Source organism: Panulirus ornatus, chromosome 49 (genome assembly GCF_036320965.1).
Source record: "Panulirus ornatus isolate Po-2019 chromosome 49, ASM3632096v1, whole genome shotgun sequence".
In the NCBI taxonomy this organism is placed as follows: Eukaryota; Metazoa; Arthropoda; class Malacostraca; order Decapoda; family Palinuridae; genus Panulirus; species Panulirus ornatus.
In genome coordinates, this window is record NC_092272.1 from 4,234,732 (window position 1) to 4,260,573 (window position 25,842).

The following is a 25,842-nucleotide window of genomic DNA, read 5'->3' on the forward strand; positions in this document are numbered from 1 at the left end:
CGAATACCAGCTCACTAAAACACTGAAGACACGAGTTTTAAGCTAATGTTGGTATTTTCATATTGTAATCCTAAGCAACTAGTAACTTTAATCTGCAATGACCAATATGAAAGCATATGTTCTGCTATAGAGATAAGTGAACGCACGATTCATTTTTTTCCGGTTGTATTGATAAGCTGACATGATATATTTTTATTCAACACAACCTTTAAATGTTTCCATGCAACGGGTTCAACAGTTACAACACTACAATGTGGGGGCGGGTTAAGATGCGAGGAAGGGGGTGTTGCCGCAAGCAGCTCACATGTCTTGGTGACCTTGAATCCAGCAAGTGGTTGCTACGGGTGGGCGAGTAGAAATAGCTTTTCTCAGTCGTGGACAAAGGTGTCTACTGCACCACATTGCCTCCCACTTTACTGAGTCAGAAGTACTCGATTCATAGTCAGTACCATAAGTTTAAGTCGACCTCTACTGAAAATTAGTTTAGGAAATCTCAATGCTCAAGTATATATATATATATATATATATATATATATATATATATATATATATATATATATATATATATATATATATATATATATTTCTCTCTTGTGTCTCCCCTGATGATGTGATTATCACACGAAAGTGCACTTGGGAACTTTTCGTGTTTCATTTTTCCCGTGGACTCATAGGGAATGAATAAAGGCAGACAGTGTGAATCGTGTGCATGGGTATACATGTATGTGTCTGTGTGTGTATATATATGTGTACATTGAGATGTATAGGTATGTATATTTGCGTGTGTGGACGTGTATACATGTGTATGGGGATGGGTTGGGCCACTTCTTTCGTCTGTTTCCTTGCGTTACCTCGCAAACGCGGGAGACAACGACAAAGCAAAATAAAATAAAATATATATATATATATATATATATATATATATATATACTTCAACAAATATATTGGAGTATAAGGCAAATAATAAGTAATAATTAATGAGAAATGGGCTGTGGCCCCTTGTAATCAATACACCATCACACATAAATTACCTACCGAATCATAACATACTCACTTGGATAATATAGTGATATTTGAATAAAAAATTACAAAGATGGGCAGAAGGTCCCATGTATATAGTTAATGTACATAAATACAATATAGGATAGGTCAGTCGATAGCAAGGTAATACATGGGAAGTGGAGCTGTGAAGAAAAAAATTGGAAAATGAAGAACAATGAAACGAAATACTGCAGAATGAAGACTTTATGAAAACTGATCTGTTATAATAATCACACACACGGATATAAATCTTCATAAGCCTGTAAGCCTAACAAAGTGAGTGTACTGTACACCAGCGTCTCCACATTAAAAGAAACATGACAACTTGTAATTGCGTAACATTTAAACATATTATGATCATCTATGTTCACGAGATAAAGAGAGCAGCTTAGGCACCATGATAACGCCTGGATCTGTCGCCTGACCAATGATAACACCGATACAAAAGGCCTAAGCAATGACAACCCTTCTACACATAATGACTGAACAGCTATAACATTCACACCTGATGTCTAGGGAATAATACCGTACAGACGAATGGGTAATGATAACTATACTACACAAGATCTGAGCAGTGACAAGACCTACTGGAGCCACAGTCTAGCGAGAAGCTGAGAACGCCGCGCGATGTCTTAACCTCATCTTGATCCTGGAGATGGCCTGGACCTTGGCGCGGAAGCTGCCGGTACTGCCGGTGCTGTGGCCGTGCGAGTGGCTGCCATGTCGCTCTCGGAACTCAGCCTCCAGTCTGTAGTACGAGCCCGGATCAGGGCCACCGGAGCACTCCTTCCGACGATCAGGACGCCCCCGGTGACCCTTGTGGGAACCGTGGGCGGCGTCGTGGGCAGTAGGGGCAGCGATGGTGAGCCATGAGGTAAGATCTCGTAGGACTCGGCCCTCCCGCTCTCGCTGGGCGTCCTGGTTGTGGCGTGTAGAGCGGCCAGCGTCCCATCGTAGGCTAGGCTCGGCCATCACCCTGCAGTACACATGCTCTTGAATACTGGAAAATAATCTTGTCTTCAGAGCGTGTGGCGTCAACGTTCATGTACCCCAGTGTATTAACGTTCATTAACCCCTTGTGTCAGTGGAGTAGGCGGCCATACACCCATCATGTCTTTAGTTGGTGTTCTTGTCTTTCCATAGGTGGAACTAACCGCTCATGTGTAGCTTACATTCTCCCGCTGCTTAGACTAAGCAAGGCAATGACCATGCAGTACCTCCTCTCATATCAAGATCTCACAATTCTATCTTATGTTGAAAAAAAAAGTATTTTTGTTAGTTTATGGGTGATACTGCCAGACCAGACCTATAGGCTACGGGGTCTTGCAGCAAGGTGAGGTTAAGGCTACATTTTACCTACATCTACATATGACGGTTAATTACACAACACAGGATATGAAACAGACAACAGGTAAGGAAGAGCTCCATGAACTGTGGGGGAGGGTCTTACTCGCAGGTGAGGGTACGTTTGGCACGGGCAGCGCGACGGAGAAGGTTGGCTCGGAGCCGTGAGGACAACCCCGGGCGACGCCTTCCACCGCCCTCCTCCTCATCCGACGAGCTGTCGCTGCTGGCGCTGACGGAGGCCTCCCCGGTGGAGGCCGTCGTGCTGCTTTCCCCTGCCCCGGTGCGACCTGTCGTGTGCACGTCGCGTTCACCTGCGAGGGAAGAAAATAGGTTGCATCGTAATAACAATAGAGGTAAAATAACATAGATTTATCATACGAGGATTACTGGCTTGTTATGGGTCCTCAACAGTGTGGACTGGCTTAAAACCTAAACGTGTAGTTACTTGGTGGTTTTCTGTGTGCTGGAGTACTAGTGGTTTAATGGGACAGAACGATCCTTGAGCGCAACAGTAAGACCAGCCTGTGTCCTGAGCATTAAGGGCTACGTCAATGATCACATTATCATACCCAAAGGTCGTGCCTTCGTGGTCAAGGGTCAACGTCTGCTATTAGGACAAGGGTAGCCTGTAGTGTCGAGAAGCAGCAGCAGCTTGTCCAGTGATCAGGTAAATGTCTCATTATACACAAGGTTAGTGGCTTAATATGCACAGGTTTAGTGGCCTTGTAAGAGTATCCCACCAGTGGTCCAATGTTGTGTTTTAATGGCTTAGATCAACGGCTTAGCTTTTAGAGGTAAAGTGGCTTACAATGAAGACGTACCGAGCAGTGGCTTACCAATTGTGGTGTAGTGGCTTACCACTGTGGTATGGTGGCTTACCATGGTGGAGATAGTGGGCAAGCCAGGAGCGATCCAGGAGACTTCTTTCCCCTTTGTAGGACGGCAACAACGGCACCCCGGCCCACAGTACAGCCTGTAAAACAACGTTTTCTGGGGGTAAGCTCACAACATAATCTATGGGGTGAACTCACAACATACAAAATCCCCTGTAGGGTCAGCTCACATCATATACAACATGCCCAGTGGGGTGAGCTTACAATATACCCCCCCCCCCCCTTGGAGTAAGCTCAAAACGCACAACATACTACAACGTTAGTAAGTTTGCAGATGAAACAAAACTGATGACAGAGACTGATGATGTGAAGGATTGTGGTGTATTGCAAGGGGATCTAGATGCTCTCTCTCAGCTTAGCAGGATAGGTGGAGGATGGGATTCAATCAATCATGAACTAAGAATGGGTCTGGATGACCTCGGCTGCACTATACGTTAGATGGGGGGGACTTTGGAAGAATCAAACTGTGATAATGGTCCTGAATGTTACTACAAAACACTTATTCATCTGATAGACACAGTGAGGGAGAATGTTAACAGTAGTGTATACATTACCAGTAAACACAAGAACAACATTCACATTCAGGAGCGGGGTTACGACGATTATGAAACCTAAACTTGAAGATGGTTCATTTTTGTCGAACCCGTTTAAGGAATCACGTGGACAAGTTGGTAAGAGTAAAATCTGCCGTGACTGTGGGGTCCGGGTGTAAAAAGAGGTCGAAAATATTGCAGTAAGCTTCCTTGAAAGAAACTATTAAGGGAAAGAGGGATTATATTACGTCGTCATCATGAATAGACTGGCATGGATTTTATAGTTTTCAAAGCTAAGGTGGAGAGGACTAGAGATTAAATGTGGAAAATGTGAAAACTTGAAACAGTAAGAGAGAGGGAGGAAAATATCTTAAGAAAATGACTGACAGTTGGAATCTAATTAGTGGAAGGGACTTGACTTTCAAAACAAAGCCAAAGGTCGACCAATATATGTGTGTGAAGGGGAAGGGCACTGTGAATATCATCAGCTTGCTTCCCTTACGTACAAACAATTACACACGTAAAAAAAAAATAAACAGAATTTGCAGACACACTGGGATGTATGTACACTGGCAAGAACAAACACAGCCCAGTCCTGCTCCACCAGGTAGGTACCTTCTGGTCTGAGGCGATGTGCTGGGGCGGGTCGAGGCAGATGAGGAGCTGGAAGGTTAGGAGGTCATCGTAGATGAGGGGGATGGGACCCCAGGTGTCCTCGTCCCTCTGGCTCAACTGTACCGTGTGGTCCGTCACCTGGCACCCCTGTATGGTACACTCATGGTAGAGTGAGTATTATGCACCTCTAGGAGGTAATGCATGGAGAAAGGTTGCTAGTTATGTCTACACTGAGGTACAAGGTTCTCAAAACGGAGTCCTCAAGGACGTCTGTGGTGTACAGGCAGGTGGAAAGGAATGTGGGACAGAGGTAGACAGAAAGGCAGATGGACAGGCATTGCAAAAGGGAGGAGGGAGGAGGTGGAGGGACACACAAGACAAATTACGATGGAAAAGAGGCAGAGGAAACATCATCTTGAGGAGCAATAATGCTTCGCCTCCAACCACACCTGCTGAGGTAAGAATTGACGGCGACGGTCAGTATGTGATACAGAAGGATGGCGACGGTCAGTATGTGATACCGAAGGATGGTGACGGTCAGTATGTGATACAGAAGGATGGCGACGGTCAGTATGTGATACAGAAGGATGGCGACGGTCAGTATGTGATACAGAAGGATGGCGACGGTCAGTATGTGATACAGAAGGATAGCGACGGTCAGTATGTGATACAGAAGGATAGCGACGGTCAGTATGTGATACAGAAGGATGGCGACGGTCAGTATGTGATATAGAAGGATGGCGACGGTCAGTATGTGATACAGAAGGATAACGATGGTAACATGATGTTCTGAGCGTGACATAGCCACTGACGCATGACTCTTGAACACGACATAAGGGTTCATGCCATATCCGGGAGGCGTCTTATGATCGCCAGCGCATGACGGAGGACATGATACAAGGGCGAGTGCATGATTCAGCAGATACAAGCTTTCAGTCAAGACTCAAGGATATCCGTTATGTGCAAAACTTTAAAAAAAAATTAAACAAAACCCCCACAACAATCGAGACACAAATTCCAACCTCAGCTCTGCAGTACAGTGGGAGTGGGTGATCCAAGGCCATAACACGAAGGGGTGGGAGTATAAATGCTTGAAGCACGTATTACTAGCTTCATTTTAGGTCAAGATGAACTCATGCGTCATGAAATGCATTGATGATGATACTGTGTGTATAGGCCTGTGGTAGTGATGGGAAGGCACGACGATGCGACCCATAAGTGCGATGGCATGACATTTGGGCGAGGGTTGATCCTTTGACCTAACCTCATACAGTCAGGTCAAAGGGCCAGGCCATCAAACCAAAGGGTTTATCATCGTGCTCAAGGGCGGGTGTGTGTGTGTGTGTGTGTGTGTGTGTGTGTGTGTGTGTGTCCAACTCTTCTCATGAGAAAGGAGGCGACTGACTGACGTACATTCCTGACGGGGAGCGGGGAGAACCGGAGGGCCCGGGCGCCACAGCAAGGGTATGCATCACTAGCTAGGAGGATGTCCAGGTCACAGGAGGAGGCTTCCACGCGATGAGTTCGACAGAGCCGCATCTCGCTCCCCGGGAACACAGCCCCGCACGTCGAACACGGCAGGAAGTGGACCTGTGGAGAGGGCGAGAGCTGTCAGCTTGAAGTGAGGATGTTCTTTAAGAGCAGCGGGGATATTGAGAGAGAGAGAGAGAGAGAGAGAGAGAGAGAGAGAGAGAGAGAGAGAGAGAGAGAGAGAGAGAGAGAGAGAGAGAGAGAGAGAGAGGAGAGGAGAGGAGAGGAGAGGAGAGGAGAGGAGAGGAGAGGAGAGGAGAGGAGAGAGTAGGAGAGCGTGTCTGTACGTATGACTGATCAGCAGAGGAGTGGGAGGGGAGCGAGTGAAGTGTAGAACTGAGTCATCAGTGTAGAAGTGGAGGGATGGAGAGGAAAGGGGAGTCGGAATACAGAAATGAATGAGGGAAAATGCATAGTGGAGTCATCGATGAAATAAAAAAAAAAAAGAGTGGAAAGGATTATTGGTGGAAAGAGCAGATGAAACAAAAAATTTACATCACTACTCCCCTACACACCTGTACCTTCCTAAAACACCTGCTGCTCCATACATCTGACTACAGAGCTTGTCCTCTGCACACCTGGACAGCTTCACACCTCTTCACTTACACATCAGCCTACCTACATACCCGCCTCTCCACACAAAGGCTCACCCACAGACTTGCACGTTACAAATCACATACAACATCGGCCAATGTCTTATCATATCTGCCTTCCTCGCTACATGCTCACCAGCACACCAACACACACACATTCTTAACACACCTGCTCCCTAGCACATCTATTCCCCAACACACCTGGCCCCAGAGCCTCCAGTAGACGAGCCTCCAGGTTTTGAGATCCGTCTTCAGCTGTCGCACGTGCTCCGTCAAGCTCCAACTCCCGTCTCTGCAGAAACCAGAGTTAAAAGAGTTGCGCTAATGTGTTGATCCTCCCAGGTCATGAAACATGGACTTGAACACCAATTCACAAAAACAGGGTATAACACACCGCATTATCATTCCCTTTGATTTAGAGATTAATAATGTAATACAAGAAATAACAAAGAGTCCTGACGTTAGTCAGTAGGTTAGAAATGGAATGGAGTCGACCATTCGGGTACTATAATGGCAGTGAGGACTTGGCTGGAGCGAGGAAGACCTCATGACGACCCCGAAGGCTGACATAGGGGTGAGGGTGGAAGACCTGGCGAGGAATGGCCCGAACTGACTTTTGAGTGAGTACCTACCTCGTGTGAGGGAAGAGTAACAGCAGCCCCAAACAGTCTGTTGTTACTGGAGTCATCTGGTGGTAACAACGCGAGTAAATAAGTCACCTTTGGCGAGACACCATCATCGTCAACGGACGGAAAGGAGTACATTTCTAAATACCCCGAGACTAGAATGCGATAATGAAGAGATAAGAACCGACCTGTCATAACAGTAGACAATCTAGCAGGCTTTCAAATCTCACCTGGAGTGAGAGTACGAGACATGAGGCTAAGCGTTGCTCGGAGAGATAGTAAGAGACCTGAGCGTATTCATTACCTGGTGTGAGAGTACAGGACGTGAGTGTTAGCGTTACCTGGAGTGAGAGAGTAGAGGACGTGAGTGTGAGCGTTACCTGGAGTGAGAGAGTAGAGGACGTGAGTGTGAGCGTTACCTGGTGTGAGAGTAGAGGACGTGAGTGTGAGCGTTACCTGGTGTGAGAGTAGAGGACGTGAGTGTGAGCGTTACCTGGTGTGAGAGTAGAGGACGTGAGTGTGAGCGTTACCTGGTGTGAGAGTAGAGGACGTGAGTGTGAGCGTTACCTGGTGTGAGAGTAGAGGACGTGAGTGTGAGCGTTACCTGGTGTGAGAGTAGAGGACGTGAGTGTGAGCGTTACCTGGTGTGAGAGTAGATGACGTGGCCAGAGGTGGTGATGGAGGTGTTGGCGGGGGTACAGGTGGCTTGCCTCTCCACCGCTCGGCTCAACAGCTGGCCACAGTCACAGCACCTGGCAAGTCACGACCATAAACACGTAATCTATAATTCCATTAAACCTCTACATCACTGCCATGTCAGTGGACTTCATTTCAGAAATAAAACCTATCTATTTATCTTTAGATTCATTACTATCTGCAATCTACAAATCAAATGCAAGAGAAAAATTAATAATGACAATTCACAGATTTCGGGTAGGCGAAAGCAGCCTTCATTATCCACTTTCCTTGGTCAAAACAGTGATACATAAAAGCCTAATCACTCGTAGGATATGTCACTTTACGCATCCTGTAGGGACGATTCCCATTCGTATTACTGAGTGATTGTCATCTTTATGTTGATGTCGGATGAGGGAGTGAATGATGCGATTCTAAAACCTCATTATTTCATCTCTGCCTCTTGACCTCTGGTGATATCTAGGTCCCAGACACTTCACCTTTAGACGTTGCGAGATGCAAAAACTAGACCATCAGCCTTTAACCCTGGGTATCTATCTATTTACCTATCTATCTATCTTCTCTTCGATGTATATCAACTGAGTGTTATATTTCTCTCTTGTGTCTCCTCTGATGATGTGATTATTACCCGAAAGTGCACTTAGGAACTTTTCGTGTTTCATTTTCCCCGTGGACTCATAGGAATATATATATATATATATATATATATATATATATATATATATATATATATATATATATATATATATATATATATATATATATATATATATATAAATTTCGACATTTCTAACTTGAGGGTCTAGTGATACAGAGATGAAATTCTAGGATACATTTCTATACCAAACTTTTCCATGTACTTCCTGGGGATACAATCTGCACAAACACCTCATTTCAGGCCCCACTCCAGCAGTTCCGAAGACCAGATCCCTAACCTTTAACCAGGGTGATAGAAAGTCAGAGGCCAAGTTCATATCACTGCACCAGATGCAACACGATGGGATGAGGACCTTAACCAGCGAGGCCGAGGGTAATGGCTGGCCTAAATATATCTAACGTCTCATCCTGTTGACGTTCAAAGGTTTCCTCTAGGAATCTCGATTCTCTCACCTCTCTCTCTCTCTCTCACTCACCTGTAGAGCGTGGCAGCTGTCTTATAGATACCCCGTGAGGGTGCAGGCGGGACGTCACACAGAGTCTGGAGGAAGCGAGCGTAAAGTTTGCTTTGAATCCGGTCCCGTCGGTCCCTCAGGCTTTCCAGCTCCCAGTGGGTGAAGAGTCGCGCCAACCTGAACGAAGGGGAAGTCAGGAGCGGGTGGGTAATGCTGCGTCTGAGAGGATGTTATAAATGGCGAAATCACGTCCAGTGGGGCAAGCTACTGTGCTCCTGCCTCGTGTGAAAATTGGAAATCATTGAGTAGAATCATAGACCACCGGAAGCTTTATATGTACTGGGTGTATTTAAACTTGAGCTATGTGTAACTTGAACCCTATGATGTAACATGACTTGTGTACATATATTAATTGTGACCTGCATGTACGTTTCTTGAACTACATAGATGCTATCTGACCTTTACACACATTGCTTGACCTGGATGAAGGCACTTGAATTGTACACAATGTTTCTAGTCAAGATGACAATGGCTTGAATACACCAGTTCAATGTTGTATTTCTCCTTCCTATAAATTTCTGAACTGTATCGTTAATAAATCCAATCCAATACAACCACCTACGTGACCTGACTGTAATTCCTTGGTCAAGCCCAGTGCACACCCGCCTGAGCCACTCACCTTGTAAGGATGGCGTCTGAGAGGCAGTTGAGGTTGACCTGGGCCTCGAGGATGAGGTTGACGTTGTCGTGGATGTACTGGAGGACCTCCTCCACCAGGGGCGCCATCTTGAGGAAGTCCGCCGAGATGAGGATGGACACGGCATTCCTGGGATCTGTGGGTATAGGGGGAGACGTGACAGATTGTGACGATTCCTTTCCCCCAGAAATGGTTCCGTATGTTCGCCTGAAGTGGGCGCTGAAACAGGATGAGACTTCAGTAATTACCGCCAAGATCTAGTGGTCCAGGAAGGGTATTTACCCCGGGGTTCCTGCCTGGTGTAGACGTCCCTGTACCAGCTATACAGTCACTACAGCTCCTCAAAAATCTCCAAATTCTATCGCCATTAACAACACCCCCATCAGTAACCTTAATCTTTTATATACATTCGACCTGTTAACCTCATTTCTGCTGGGACACTTTCTGAGGTTTTCAAGTTTATATATCTGACTAAACACATATCAACGAAGAGGGAAATCCTATTCGCACCAAAGGGCATAGAGTCTACTGTCCTGACTTACCTCAGGCATAGATGTGACCTTGTCTACGAGGGCGATGACCTACCTAGGACGGGCGGGACGTGGTCCTCAGTCTGACCTCGCTTGACCCAGCGGAGGAGCCACTCGAAGATGCTGACGTCACAGTGGACAGAGATGTCAACGTCCTCCAGCCGCTGCCCTGCCAGCCCGACACAAGGAAACAAAGTGCAAACTCAGTTGCTTATACACACACACACACACACACACACACACAGTATATTGTTTCTCCCATCATCTGCAACTACAGTCATCAATTTATTTTTTGTCTGCAAGATCGGTGAAATATAATGACACTGTTCACTGCTTCACTATCAATTGCATCACTTGTGACACACATGCAGTTACTACATGTAATTCTTGTTATCGTACATATGGCGTTGTTATCAGAGTGAATGGGTCTTATCATCGTATTGGTAAGGTCAAGCTTCTCTTGTCTAAGGGAAAAGATCACCTTATTCGAAAGATAAGTTATCGTACTTAAAAGACCATGTTCTTGTACTTACGAAATGCCATTATACTCACGAGTTTAAGATGTTGTACTTAGGAGGTAAAGTTAATGTACCCAGTAGCCAATACTAAACTGTCATCACAAACTTAGTAACATAATATAGAACTGCTCAGCCAGATCTATCATGACACCAGTGAATAATGCAAGATCTAAACATGCCAAAGTTCCAGACTCCAGTGAATAATGAAATATTTAAACATGCCAAAGTTCCAGACTCTAGTGAATAATCCAAGATCTAAATATTCAAAAGTTCATTCTCAGGGCAGAGAAGCCATCCCAACAGTCCAGCCTGTGGCATGAGCGCTGGGGTGGAGCACCTACCTGCAGTCACGTCGGCGAAGTACCCTATATGGTGGATGAGGAGGTCCCGCGGGCAGGTGAAATCCTGACGGAGGCCACGGGCTTCGTCACACACGTGGATGACGATGGCTGGGCTGCTGCCACAACCAAAACACGCAGGACCCGAGAGCAGCGACACGGAAGAAATGGAATTTCGAAATGTATTTCCTCTCTCATCAACACAAGACAGCACAAACACATACATACACACCACACACAGACACATATTTCATAAAACACAGAATCAATTCTTCAGGTGCAACACAATGCATCACAGACAATGTGGTCTGCAGTATTAATCTAATAATTTCCTGACGTGAACCTATTGTTGGCGAGGTTTCAAGGACTGAGCCCAGGGACGTGGGAAATAAATTACCGTTTTTATATCATAATTATCATTATTGTAAATAGGATTTGTGGTCAGTGACGGCAGTCGTAGTGCGACAGTGGCAATAGTCAGGAGTAACACAGGCTGGAGAGAAATAAATGAGGAAGATGATGAGGAACCTAGTGAGGAGGGCGATATTGGCGGAGCCTCATGATATCCGAGGTCTTAAAACACCGCACTCCTCATCGCTATCCTAACATACACACCGTATCACGTTCTACCTGTCAGAGAAAGGAATTATGAAGAGACCAATTTGTTCTTACAAGCTTCCTAGGGCACGAGCGATGTATGGGATGCTGTGGGACTCCGGCCTCTGTGGCCGATACTCCTCACATGATTACGGTCATCCTATACATATATATATATATATATACAAAATCCTGAGTACTTTACCTTCTGTCCGGTGTACCCCTGAAGACCGAGGATGGGCGCTGGTCTTCCTTGTGAGCGGGGGCGGCGTGGGTTGTGGTGGGCAAGGCAGGTTCCCTGGAGAGCCCATCTCTCGTCGGAGACCTGCCAGAGGAGCAGACGTAGGGTGCTCATCAGGGATGAAGATGTCAGGGTTAGGGTCGCGGTGCTATGCCCCTAGCGGCCCTTGTCAAAACCCCTCAGACAGACACGTACATACACTAAACTGGCATGACCCACAAAACTCTAAATGCAACATTTACAGCACCGTCGATACACGTCACTTCTCTTATTGTATACATGACACTGCTCAGTCCTTACCTGGGGTATGCTCCATACCTGTGTGAGGCTGGGCCGGGCATCAGGAACCCGCCCTTGTTGGTAGACCCTTTGGTCGTGGCCGCGGGCGTCCGTGGACAGGTGGTAGCGGTCGGTGAGGGCGTGAGGGTGGGAGCGACGCCCAGGTTGAGGGAGGACACCATGTACGGCAGGATGGAGTCAAGCAGACCGTCCTGCAAGTGAGGGAGGTATGTCATTTGAGGGACTCCGGCTCCTGCGGGTGGAGTCCTCAGATCAGTGGGGTGAGTCCTGGGGAGGGACTTACAGGATGGACGTGCGGATAGAGAGAGAGACAGAGGCACAAAAGGGATGGTACGGAGCGACAGGTGGAAGGATGGACACACAGAGGATGGAGAGAGACAGAGGCACAAAAGGGACGGTACGGAGCGACGGGTGGGAGGACGGACACACAGACAGGTGAAGGGACCAATGGCTGGAGGATAGTAATATACTGTATTGTATATAAGAGGTCAAATCATCCTTGTAAGGGTCTGATGACCTTTCAAATACTGTACATTGTATTACCACACTTCAACTGTAGTGCCAACTGTAGTAACTCTCCCTTACCTACTGTAGTAACACTCACCTGTAATGCTGTGGTAACACCTCACCTGTGGTGCCAACTGTAGCAAGAGTTCCCTCACCTGTGGTGCCAACTGTAGCAAGAGTTCCGCACCTGTGGTGCCAACTGTAGCAAGAGTTCCCTCACCTGTGGTGCCAACTGTAGCAAGAGTTCCCTCACCTGTGGTGCCAATTGTAGCAAGAGTTCCCTCACCTGTGGTGCCAACTGTAGCAAGAGTTTCCTCACTTGTGGTGCCAACTGTAGCTAGAGTTCCTTCACCTGTGGTGCCAGCTGCAGCAAGAGTTCTCTCACTTGTGGTGCCAACTGTAGCAAGAGTTCCCTCAACTGTAGTGCCAACTGTAGCAAGAGTTCCCTCACCTGTAGTGCCAACTGTAGGAGCGCCAGGGTGTGGTCCTGGTACGACGCCGCTGTGCTTTTAAGCAGACGAGTCCAGGTGTTGGAGGCTGTGGGTAAGATGGTGGTGGTGGAGGAGGAGGGGGAGCTGTTGGTGGTGGTGGTGGAGGCCGGGGCGTTGCGACCTCCAGCTGTGTCCTCTTGTCCTCCGGAACCTCTGATCAGTCGACCTCGTGCCTTCACCTGCAGGTAGAGAGGTAGAGAGGCATTAAGAGAGGTTTCCTCAAGATAACCAACCGCATTTATGTTACCATTGTTTCCACTGAATCTTTCTTAGTCCTATTTGCCATAAAAATGTCGTTACCACCGATAACAACCCAATTTACTTTCCAGTATCACTAATACTCCCGATACAACCCAATTTCCTCTCCAGTATCACTAATACTCCCGATAATCACACAATTTCCTCTCCAGTATCACTAATACTCCTGATAACCACTCAATTTACTCTCCAGTATCACTAATACTCCCGATGATCACCCAATTTACTCTCCAATATCACTACTACTCCCGATAATCACTCATCTTACGCTCCAGTACCACTAATACTCCCGATAATCACCAATTTACTCTCCAATATCACTAATACTCCCGATAATCACCCAATTTACTCTCCAATATCACTAATACTCCCGATAACCACTCATCTTACGCTCCAGTACCACTAATCACTACTCAGACACAGCGTTCGACACCTGCACACCAACCCTGTCGTACGGCACCGACCCAGGGTAAAACATCATGTCAATATCTCATCAACTGCTGGTCGGGCGAGACGAGAGGATTCCACTCAGTGCAACAGCGTTTCCTACATTAGCTTGTTCCCTCGTCAAGCACTTCCTAAGAAAGGGCCCTTGGGTGTGATGCCCTGGCTTTTAAACTGACTCTTTCAAGGTCTGGCCATTAGAATCAAGGGCCGTGCCCATAGTTCAGGGTCGTGGCGGTCTTAGTTTAAGGGTCGTTTAGTGGGTCGTTACCTTGTCCGTGGTGGCTGCGGCGACCCGGTGGAGGTGGGCGGAGGTGAGGAGGAAGTCCAGCATGTTGGCCATGGTGACCCTGCCTGGCTCCACGCCCAGCCCCGGCACCATCACGCCCACGCCGCCCGCGCCCTTCCCCCCACCCACCGACGTCGTCCACGCCGCCCCCAGCCCGCTCTTGAGAGCCCCGGTACTGACGCCAGCGGGGGAATGGGTGGGGGTAGTGAAGGTGCTGCCGGAGGCCGCAGAAGGCGCGGCAGGTAGCGTCATGACCCCTGGAGACCCACCCGAGCCGTGGGTCTCGACCACCCTCATGCTGGACACCTGCTGGGGTGGCAGACGGGGAGCTGAAGGTGGTCCTCAGATGGTAACACACCCTTGTGTGGCCCAGGTTCCTCTGACGGTAACACACCCTCTGTGGTCCGGTTTCCTCTGACAGTTAGCTGGAATGGTAGTTAGCTGGTAACACAGGTAACTAGCTGGTACCACACACGCACCAGACACGGTATGTGACGAACAGCAGTCACATATATACATATACATATATGCTAACATAACATGACAGTGTTAAGGTATCACACTATGATGTTATGGCACCACAACTACCTGGCTTGTAGCTACCACACATGCACATGATCTTGCGCTTTGCTGGTACCATAACCAGGTTGCTATGGGTGTCCTTACTAAGGGTTCGAACCCCCCAGGTACGTGTGGTGTATAAGGTCGAAGACTGGTTACTTGCAACCCATGGTAAGGCACACTCCTGAAACATACAAAACAAACATCATCACTCCCTCACTAGACAATATATATATATATATATATATATATATATATATATATATATATATATATATATATATATATATATATATACGAACAAAGTGCATATGAACGCGCACCTTCATAGAACATACAAACCTCCAACAGCCAATATATATATATATATATATATATATATATATATATATATATATATATATATATATATATATATATATATATATATATAAATCATTAACTGAACTTGAGAACAGTATGGGAAAAGTAGTAAAGTTTACTTTATAATGGATTGCTGATGACTATGTTGGCACCACAACAGTACGCTCAAAATACTTCAGTGTGTATATAGGAAATAAACGATCCCTGCTGAAGCATGCGAGTGCTATCCTGATCTGTTGTGTATGCTGGAGTTTCTACAACACAGCAGACCACACATGTGTGTGTCTGCGAAACAACGGACCACGTAGGTCTCCGTCATTGAAACGACGGACCATGTACGTCGGTGAAGCAAGGGACGGTATACGTCTGTGCAACAACGATGCAAACATGTCTGTGAATAACAATAAGATGACAAAACAGGGGTGACTAAGGTTCTTGTTAGTTGAACGAAGAATTACAATCCCTAAACGCGTGTATCACCTTTAACATTTTACCGTACGCTGCATATGATAACCTATACATCAATCTTTAACACACACACATCACAAAATGCATGAAGTACTTAACCAAACCCATTTCATAATCATTATTAGGAGGGTTAATGTCACTTGTCGTCTTCCCCTTATATTGAAAGACGGCATGAGCGGAACTGACCACAACTCCGGCAGGCAGAGGGAGAGCTGAACTGGTTTATATATATATATATATATATACATCCAATGGCTTGTGGTGTCGTGTGGGAGGCGACACAATCCTGGTAATAATAGATGAACCTGGGGTTTCTCGGTCCGACCAGTGGACCTGTGCGAGTTATTTACATACGTTGCCATGACGACGAACATGATGCACCAGAGAAAACGCGAGACGTGATCGGGGTAACTTCGGTAAACAGCAGTCTTTCTCCTTCGACATCAAAAACTTTTGAATGTAGGCCGTCTGGGATTTATGATTCGTGATTCAAATTTAGGGTCTTTTCATGATGGAGAGTGTCGAATACATGAAAAGTTCACATTGAACTCATGTCAAATAATTCATCAAACAATATGTGTTACTTAAGCAAAAATGGTCCATTTTAATCGACCGAACACTCTATGTAGAGGAAGTTGACAATAGTGTTTCACTCACTAGGAGCGTTGACAGCCCTAGACCAAGCGAGACACTGTATCGTGATCTCTAGAGCAGACTCAGCACGAGACACCCTGTATGCGTCTCGCGTCTCCCCCTACGACAATGAACTATGTGGGTCGTTCAGCCATCACACGAGTTCCCTCCCTCCCCCTCCACAGTAAGACCCCAGGGGGTCACGCCGGGAGCCAGCGTGTAGCGCGGGGGTTGGGTTGGGAACAACGGCGTCCGCTCCTACTGCCCCAGTGACCTCCTGACCTGACCTCTCCTTCCCCATCACAACCTCCGGGTGCTATCTAGTGGTAGCACAACATTACGTGGAAAGTGAATTGTTCGTTAAGTTATGCAGCTTCAGGACTCTCTATTTGTCTTAAGAGACTCTTGCAGCCTTAAGGCTGCGCTTCTCTCGGGAGCAGGGTAAGGCGGGTAGGTTCCCATGGGGGCGAGATATTTCTTCAACGACGCCGTAAATTCACTCCATCACCCTGGTGAATGACTCCTCGCTCGCGGTGTCACAACTTACGGGAGGAGTACGGTAACATCGCTAAACTACAGTAAATTCAGATCAATACACTAATACTCAATGTTCAATTTTTTTCTTACACAAATGTCGCAATCTACCGTTCTCTTTTCCTCTTTGCCCAATTTACTTAAAATTTCTCTACACAGCCAGCACGATCGACTGAGATGCAATTCACCAGAACAAATTACAATTACAAACACTCCAGAAGAACAGGAGAGTGGGCACTTGTGTTCAATCAACCTAAACATTACCATTCTTATTCTTACTGTTTTTAACCAGGGGTCTCTCATATCACCGCATATTTCCAGCTTTACCTGGCGCACACCATGACAATACATCGCATAAGCTGACTAGAGTATGTGTTCGGTGAAAGGAAGTGTCACTGAACAGTCACTATATAAACAAGAGGAGGCCTTGCCCATACGCCAGCATCTCAGGTAAGTCGACCCTTCGTCATAGAAAACGAGACTCCACGGGGGAGGACGCGGTGATGTTCGACACTGATCATACATGACGCACGCGACCTCTTCACCCCATTACCCCTAACTCACGACCCCCTCTGCCCTAGTGACCCTGGGAAGCCGACCCACAGCGGTGTCATCTCCCTCACCAGGGGCGCCGAGGGTGGTGCCTGAGGTGAAAGCGGGACTCCTGTGTTGTCGAATCGAACAAGTGTTCATATTTTTGTCCGTTAATAACTTTTAATGCTCTTCACCCTTCGTAAACCGATTCCTAGTGATGTGATCCGGATCCTGAAAGTAGCATGCGATAGTTCGGATTTACCGAAGCGTCCGGATGGTTATGATAAATCAGTTAAGTTTCCCTTACCGGCATCAGGATTGCTTCCAATAACGGATAAGACGGAAGCCATGGCGCGAAGCAGGCCATTCCCTACCAGCCGATGGGACGCAGAGCTAACCTGTTGAATCCTTACGACGTACGTCGCAAAAACATTCATAAGATTGTAAATCGTCTCGGGATTATTAATGTCCGATGTCTGGCGACGTTTCCGGATATTAAACCCCTGGAAAAATGGGCCTGTCCGTTGTCACGTCAAAATACGAAATTGCCAGTAGGATCCGTTCTTGTGGAAATTCACGGGCGAAAAATCGTAGAGTCTGAGGGAGATATGTGACGTGTGTGCTAAAAGATGGATATTAAGACGGGGTTAGACAGTAACAGCAACAATAATTTAGAGTTGATTTATTCTTTTTCTAGTGAATTTGCTCCAACCAGCACAGAACAGCAGGATGTTAACTGCACAGACAAGGCAACAGAAGTGTACGGTGAGTCAATATGACCCAACTTACCCTGAAGAGCAGTATCTCATATCGGTATCGCCTCCGTCAGATGGGTGCTGCTGGGACAAGGCTGCTGCTGCTGTTGCTGCTGCTGTTGGTGCCGTGGTGCAGCCCACTGCTGGCCGAGGCCCAGTTCGTGCCCGGGTTCTTGGTGGAGTCCGGCACGGACTTGCAGGAGTGGCCTAAGGACCTCTCCGAGCTCTTCCCGGAGGACACGTCACCCGAGGAACACCAGGTACGAGGAAGTGTCTTCTGTCTCGATCTGGGAGTAAGGAATGGATAGTGAGGAGAGTATACCACCTATAAGAGGTAGGATCACACTGTAGGAGGTAATGTATGAGACGGGGGCACCTTGTAGGAGGTGAGGAAGCCATGTAAGAAGTAGGAGCAACGTGTATAATACAAGGCCGTGAGTTGGGAGGGACAGGCACCATGTACTGGGTAGGACCTCTTTACAATCTTGGTGAGAGGGCCACTTTCTACAAGGCTGGCGAGAGAAGGTCATAGTTTACAGACAGAAGGTCAGAGTTTACAAGAAGAAACATATTTTACAGTGAGAGGAGCTACAGTTTACACAGTGAGAGGATCAACACAGCATACAATGTGAGATGCGCCAACTTTGCAGCGAAGGAACAGCATGTATGAAGCTGAGGTACGTGCAATAGCTGGAAAATAACACCCGGTGGTATATAACTGGGCGACAGTTCTGGTCAATGACGAGGCTACATGCCGGAGGACAACACGTACATATGAAGGAGAGAAAACATTAGACCCTTCATAAGATAGAATGGATTCGAACTGCATGTTTGAGGTAAGCAACTGCACGTATAAAGTAGTCCTGGCATCTACGAAGTAGTTGAGGTCTTTAGTGAAGTGATTCAACCTCCTCTACCACCACATCCTAACTGTCACTACCATTGCTACCCTCCGCCTCATCCCTCCATCCACCAATAATGCCACTACCCTTCCAGTTTCCACTAGTGCCACTGTGCCCTCACCACGACCCTCCCCCCCTCAGGACTACTACGCCAACGCCGTGGCCCAGGTGTTCCAGGCGGGGACCGTGTCGGCGGCGCTGCCGGAGGACAACCCCGTGGAAGAGGTGCTCGGCGGACCCGTCCTGCCCAACGATCGCGACTCCCCTGAGTACCCTGGGCAGGAGGTGCTCTCCAACGGCACCGCCCTCCCGCCCAGACACGCCCTCTCCCCTGCTGAAGGTGGGTCATAAGGCTACAGTGCCCGGGGCTTGGGCCACAGCTGGGAATGCCCAGCGGTCGTGGTCCTGCTGCCCACTATTGACGCGACCCTATAAACACACATTTGACGTGGACCAGGATTGTGTGTGTGTGTGTGTGTGTGTGTGCAAACATACACAAAGACATGGGGCCATTGGGCTTGACCCCTGACACGAGATCCTGAGCGCTTTCGTGTATTAACACAACTTCAGAGGACAGTTACGGACTGAAGATGTGTTAATACTCGAAAGCGCACACGATCTCGTGTTTCCTTTCCCATGTCTTTTTTTTTTTTTTCAGCACTTACAAGATCCCGTGTCTTGTTATGATTTTGTCCATACATACTGATAAGTTTACGTAACTCTCTTCATTAGTTATCCGTAATTGCAGATGATAACTACGAGAAATTAGTGACGTGGAAGGAGCGGGGTGATTCCCCGTGTGAGTGACGTGGTTTGGCGATGAGCCAGCGAACATTAGCAGCGGCAGTCATGCCAGCCAGGAGACCCATCCATCACACACAACACTGAGCAAACAGGAACAGTAGCGCGCCATTGCTGGCGAATATTGCGATGATAACTCCAACATCCGGCTGCCGCAGTCTGGCCTAACTCTTACGTAAGAAAAAAAAGAAAGAAAAAAAGTGTTACGCTAATGTCAACTGTTGTTACATGTTCGTTAGCAATCGCGAGCCACAGTTACAACTGGAGGCTTTTGTTTCCGAACGAGGGATTTGCTTGCTATCTGCATTGTTCGCTGGCTTGGTACCGACCATGACTCCTATACAAAATATCCATGCATTATTTTTAGGCTTTTGATGTAAGCACAGGATAATATTCACTGGTATAATTATCTAACTTGTGCACGTTTCACACTATGAGATGTATGTATATTATCAAGTTTACAGGACATTCTTCTGAAGTGCTTAATTGATCAGATAATAATCATCTTTAATCAATTTTCTTCACTGTGTGGGGGAAGCAGGAAGCGAAGGTGGCCAAGTGGACTGTGGCCTGGTGGCCTTCTCGGTGGCCCGAGCCCACTACAAGCACAGAAAAGCTGGCCATCACGGCACCCAGGTCCTCTTTGACAAGGTGAGGAGGGCCACACCTGTCCACGAAGTATTTGAAACTATCCATCATCAATTCTCCATTTGTCTATCGTGTAGCTGAATCTATCCATCACCAACACTCCATTTGTCTATCGTGTGGCTGAATCTATCCATCATCAATACTTCATTTGTCTACCGTGTAGCTGAATCTATTCATCATCAATACTCCATCTGTCTATCGTGTGGCTGAATCTATCGATCACCAATACTCCATTTGTCTATCGCATAGCCTTTGAGAAACCACCCACAAACATCCTCAACCCACTCACAAGTGCGACCAATAAAACATGGACATCATGAATGAAATAAAGTTATAAATCGCGGACTAGCGAATCTGGGCCACCAAAATATAATCCCTTTTACTTGTGCGTTTTAAACAGTGTGTTGTGTGTGGTTTCCTGGCTCCCTCTACCACTACCCAGACACTGTGGAACCCACTCAAGACCTTTTTTTTTTTTTCTTTAGCTCCCTAGATGCGCTCTGCAGGACTCCGGCCATCTGTCTTTCCCTCATCTCCCGACCCCCTCAAGTTCTGCTGGCTAAGACACACCCTCGTTATCTCGACGTCTCATCTGCCATCATCGCAAAGTTTTGTCTCATTCGCCGAAATCTGGGATCCATATTTCCTCCTTCTCCCTCACACGGTTACCTTTGGTTTTATGCTTCAAAATAACACGTAGTTTACTACCTGTTCACTCAAAATAACTTCGAGTATACATCCTTTCCCTCCTTCGAGGTAACGACACATCTATTTCCTTTCCAGCCAAGATAACATGCATTTCAACTCATTATCATATTCAAGGTTGCACAATTTCCACTAAAGATAACATAACGTTTACTTAATTTCCTCCAAAGATAACAAAGTTTACTTAGTTTCCACTAAATATAAAAAAGTTTACTTAGTTTCTACTACAGACAACCAAGTTTACTTAATTTCCACTAAAGACAAACCAAGTTTACGTAATTTCCACCAAAGACAACACCAAATTTACGTAATTTCCACCAAAGACAACACCAAGTTTACTTAATTTCCAATAAAAAGAACACCAAGTTTACTTAATTTCCACTAAAGATAACTTTAAATTTACTTCTTGTGTTTTAATGATAACATCTGGTCCATATCTTTCCCAGATAACATCTAATTTGCTTCTTTTCCACTTAAGATAACCTTCAGTTTTTCCTTTTCATGTTTCCATAGTTCTGATGTCATGCTGTCTGGTCCTTTACCCAGAGAGCAGCTAGCGTCTTCTGGTATTTGGTTTCCAGGAAAATCTACTGAAGTAGTTTGATGAAAAAATAAAAGATTAATGATTTCCAAACCCTCTTAATATTACGTTTAGCACTTTAACGCACAGTGAAAGCTTAGTAGCTTACACACAAACAAGAGCTTAATATCTTACACACAAAAAAGTTTAATAACTTATAAGCAAGTTTAATATCTTACAAAACAAAAGCTTAGCATCTTACAAAATAAAAGCTTAGTATCTTACAAAATAAAAGCGTGATATCTTAACACATAAAACATAATACCCTACATCTCAAAACACCCTTGGTATCTCATCTCAAAAGTTTGTTATGTCTCAAAACAAACTTAATACTGACATACATCTTAATATAAAAGATGCACCACAGGCACCACCTCAGTACGCTGGTTCGATTCTCTCTTGGGGTAGCTCACTTCAGACTTTCTTATCTTGCTTAACTTTCAGCAGCTGATCATCTTTTTCAGGTGGTGACGAGCGTTGGCCCTGGGTTCAACCATAGTGGCGGCTACTTCAAGTGTGTCTGTCCCGGATACTACCACTTCTCTATCCACGGCGTGTCCCCGCTCCAAGGCAGGGCCAGGTAAGTCATCGTCGTCCCTTGGTTTAAGTAGAGCTGAGCAAGATCAGTTATCCTCACCACAGGGGTGGGGGCTGGAAATCCTTCCTTCCAGCTGTACTTTTTCAAAAGACGGAACAGAGAAGGGGGCCCCAAGCGAGTTTTCCCCCCTAAGGCTCTGTCATCGGTTCTTGAACGCTACCTCGCTAAAGCAGGAAATGGCGAATGTGTATGAAAAAAAGAAGAAAATATATAACAGTCATGCTTGCTCAAGGGCAAGGTTATGAAATCATCCTCACTTCAGGGCCAAGACAGGGGAAGTGGTCCCCGCTCCAGAACCTAGCCACGTGAGACATCACTCCCCCAGGGGACAGCCTGGGGGAGGAAGTGTGATGGCTAGAGGGATCTCCAGGTAGGACAAACCTGCTGGGTCTATTACAATCCTTATAAAAGCAAAATTATTCAAACAACGTCCCCCCTCCTAGCCACCAGCAGCACCACTAGACCCCTTCTCACCACCACCAGTTTCTTAGCCGTAGTTCTTCCTACCTCGCTATTACCACCTTCTCACCTTCTGCCCCTCCTACAGGCTGGATCTGATGAGGAACCGTCAGCGCGTGGCGTCCTCGGAGGCCCAGTACTACGGCTTCGGGACGGCCGCCAACAGCGCCATCGTCTACATCTACAAGAACGACATCGTCTACGTCTACCTGGCGGAGGGATTCCTGTACGAAAACGACGCTCGCTTCAGGGGCTACGCCTCCTTCACGGGCTTCAGGATCGGCTGAGGGGAGGCCGCCAGGAACACCCCTAGAAGCAAGGAAGACTTGAAGACCAGAGACTCCAAAAGTCCAGCACAGCCCAGGACCAGGAAGAAAACGGGAACCCCACACCCTTCCCTTGTAACAAGGTTATAGTAATATCCCCTCCTGCCATCGGCTTCGTATCTTAGTCTGGTGGTGTATACAGTGATATCCAGACGGCCGCTCTAGATAACACCATCTCGGTTATAGAAGAACGAGTGAACATCGAAGATTCCTGTACAAACGCTACGATTACCTGAGTCATGAGTGTCCAGTAAGGTTCTCCAGCCCAGGAAAGCTGTAATATCACCACAAACGTTTCCTTGTCCAGTAAGGTTCTCCAGCCTACAAAAGCTGTAACATCATCACAAACGTTTCCTTATATAAGTATTTTCTACTGTGTATCAGAGATGTAAGGGGGGTATGGCTAGGATATGTGAAATTATCAATGAAAAATAACCAAGAAATAAATCAAACCCACAGAATATGTATCAGTCTTATACATTTCCTATCACACATTGAAAAGTGGTAATTTGTTCCTTCCTATGAATGCATCTTTTAGTTGATGGTGCAATTTCCTTTCATAATTATTCATGGCTTTTAACATAATTTTCTAAAAGTAATAAAACTGTCAAAACTTAATATAGAAGTATGGATCATACAGAATCTGGAGTTAATGTTATCATAAATATAGGTTGAATTATCTCATTAACGTGTTAATCTCGATAACAAAGGATAAAACTGAACACTAGTCATACAAACAAGGATAAAACTGAACACTAGTCATACAAACAAGGATAAAACTGAACACTAGTCATACAAACAAGGGTAATACTGAACACTAGTCATACAAACAAGGATAAAACTGAACACTGGTCATACAAACAAGGATAAGACTGAATACTTGTCATACAAACAAGGGTAATACTGAACACTAGTCATACAAACAAGGATAAAACTGAACACTAGTCATACAAACAAGGATAAAACTGAACACTAGTCATACAAACAGTATATGACCCAGAGTCCAGTAATCCATCTATATCTTGGGTCATTATGTTTGGCCAGTCCATCCTTTACGACGTAATCACCTCATAACTTCGATGAAAAATAATGTATGAAGCAAAATGCATCAGAATCATGGGTAAGTCTTCCGTCCTCATCGGCGTACGACATCTTCAACCAGACGACTGGGTGGTGGCGCCAGTAGGGGCCCTTTTGATGCCGGCTGGACGGCAACTGGACTTCCAGCCGTACGATGAACAATATCATGGAACCTTATCCTTCGTACTTCTAAGACTCAAAGGAACTCCCTAGACAAACACATAATCTAACTCTAGCAACAAATAAACAGCCATAGCTGGAGATGCAGTGTAGGAAAGCCACAAACAAACAGATAGATGGTCGCACAAATATAGTTGAAAATATTATTCCTTCGTGCTTACACTAGTCATACAAACAAGGATAAAACTGAACACTAGTCATACAAACAAGGATAAAACTGAACACTAGTCACACAAACGGTATATGACCCAGAGTCCAGTAATTCATCTATATCTTGGGTCATTATGATTAGCCAGACCATCCTTTACGACGTAATCACCTCATAACTTCGATGAAAAATAATGTATGAAGCAAAATGCATCAGAATCATGGGTAAGTCTTCCGTCCTCATCGGCGTACGACATCTTCAACCAGACGACTGGGTGGTGGCGCCAGTAGGGGCCCTTTTGATGCCGGCTGGACGGCAACTGGACTTCCAGCCGTACGATGAACAATATCATGGAACCTTATCCTTCGTACTTCTAAGACTCAAAGGAACTCCCTAGATAAACACATAATCTAACTCTAGCAACAAATAAACAGCCATAGCTGGAGATACAGTGTAGGAAAGCCACAAACAAACAGATAGATGGTCGCACAAATATAGTTGAAAATATTATTCCTTCGTGCTTTCAGCGAGGGAGAATTAATGCCTGGCTTCGTATAAGAAATTTGAAGTCCTCTACATTTTTTTTCTTTGCTGTTATTTGACTCTAAAATACAATTTTCTGTAAAGGTAAACAAATGAGATTATCAAGTAACTACTAAGGTCTGGTCTAAGACTTCAGTCGTGAGAGAGGTTCAGTTCCGCAACGAATGAAGAATGAAATGAATCATCATTAGTAAGCGGAGTGTCCAGCTGAGTGAAGTAGGGCATTCGTCTTACACACGCTCAGATGATGCTCACTCTAACAACATGTGGACTGGTAACACAATGGTTAAACCATTAAGTAGTATTGTACAGCTCTTCAGCACGTCGAAATGATCCTTCGAGCACATCGAACTGACCAGTGGCCAATGGTGGCCGCTTGGTTGGTTAGTCTGACGTATATCTCAAACGTTTTCAACAACTGGGAGTTGAAGAATAAGGAACCAAGTAATTATACTCCTCAAAGCGATGTTATACATATATATACAGTAATCTCTTAATCCAAGTTGCTGCAGGAAAGAGATACACAGTTTTCTGTCACGTTCTTTGCACAATTAGGGATAACTTATGTATTTTTCCCGGTACTCTCAAGCCATGAATCCATCCAGCTTCATACATACATGTATGGTCGAGTACTGGAAAGAATCTACCGAAATAATTTGAACTGATAATACAATAAATCTAAAGTCAAAAACTCTTCTTGTGTGACTGTAATCAAAGTGTCAAGATTACATGAGATATTACATGGGGAGAGTTATACACTTGGGGGACCCCATCACTTGAAATTCCTTAGCCCACGCCAAAATCTTGGTGTCAGGCAAACTTAGCGAG

The 25,842-nt window shown here is 45.9% G+C and overlaps 2 protein-coding genes across 4 annotated transcripts; one reads left to right on the forward strand and one right to left on the reverse strand.

Annotated features, from left to right (window-relative positions):
- Positions 1-997: 997 nt before the first annotated feature.
- LOC139764334 (SANT and BTB domain regulator of class switch recombination) lies at positions 998-15,905 on the reverse strand. Of its 2 annotated transcripts, XM_071690852.1 has the most exons (16): positions 15,775-15,905; positions 14,179-14,941; positions 13,166-13,384; positions 12,226-12,398; positions 11,872-11,991; positions 11,073-11,185; positions 10,269-10,382; positions 9,666-9,819; positions 9,008-9,163; positions 7,820-7,930; positions 6,754-6,844; positions 5,843-6,019; positions 4,430-4,576; positions 3,268-3,361; positions 2,492-2,699; positions 998-2,017 (listed from the first exon to the last, which is right to left on the reverse strand). In XM_071690852.1, exons 2-16 carry the CDS (start codon positions 14,491-14,493, stop codon positions 1,642-1,644), a joined length of 2,568 nt encoding a protein of 855 aa, XP_071546953.1. In that variant the 5' UTR covers positions 14,494-14,941; positions 15,775-15,905; the 3' UTR covers positions 998-1,641. The 2 variants fall into 2 exon arrangements, with proteins under 2 accessions (XP_071546953.1, XP_071546954.1); XM_071690853.1 differs by lacking the exon at positions 4,430-4,576.
- A 1,766-nt stretch (positions 15,906-17,671) lies between these two features.
- LOC139764336 (uncharacterized) lies at positions 17,672-23,627 on the forward strand. Of its 2 annotated transcripts, XM_071690855.1 has the most exons (6): positions 17,672-17,705; positions 18,119-18,304; positions 19,088-19,286; positions 20,289-20,398; positions 22,145-22,260; positions 22,826-23,625. In XM_071690855.1, the coding sequence occupies exons 2-6, from the start codon at positions 18,119-18,121 to the stop codon at positions 23,022-23,024; spliced, it is 810 nt and encodes a 269-aa protein (XP_071546956.1). In that variant the 5' UTR covers positions 17,672-17,705; the 3' UTR covers positions 23,025-23,625. The 2 variants fall into 2 exon arrangements, with proteins under 2 accessions (XP_071546956.1, XP_071546955.1); XM_071690854.1 differs by having other exon boundaries at positions 17,672-18,304; positions 22,826-23,627.
- The last annotated feature ends 2,215 nt before the right edge of the window (positions 23,628-25,842 follow it).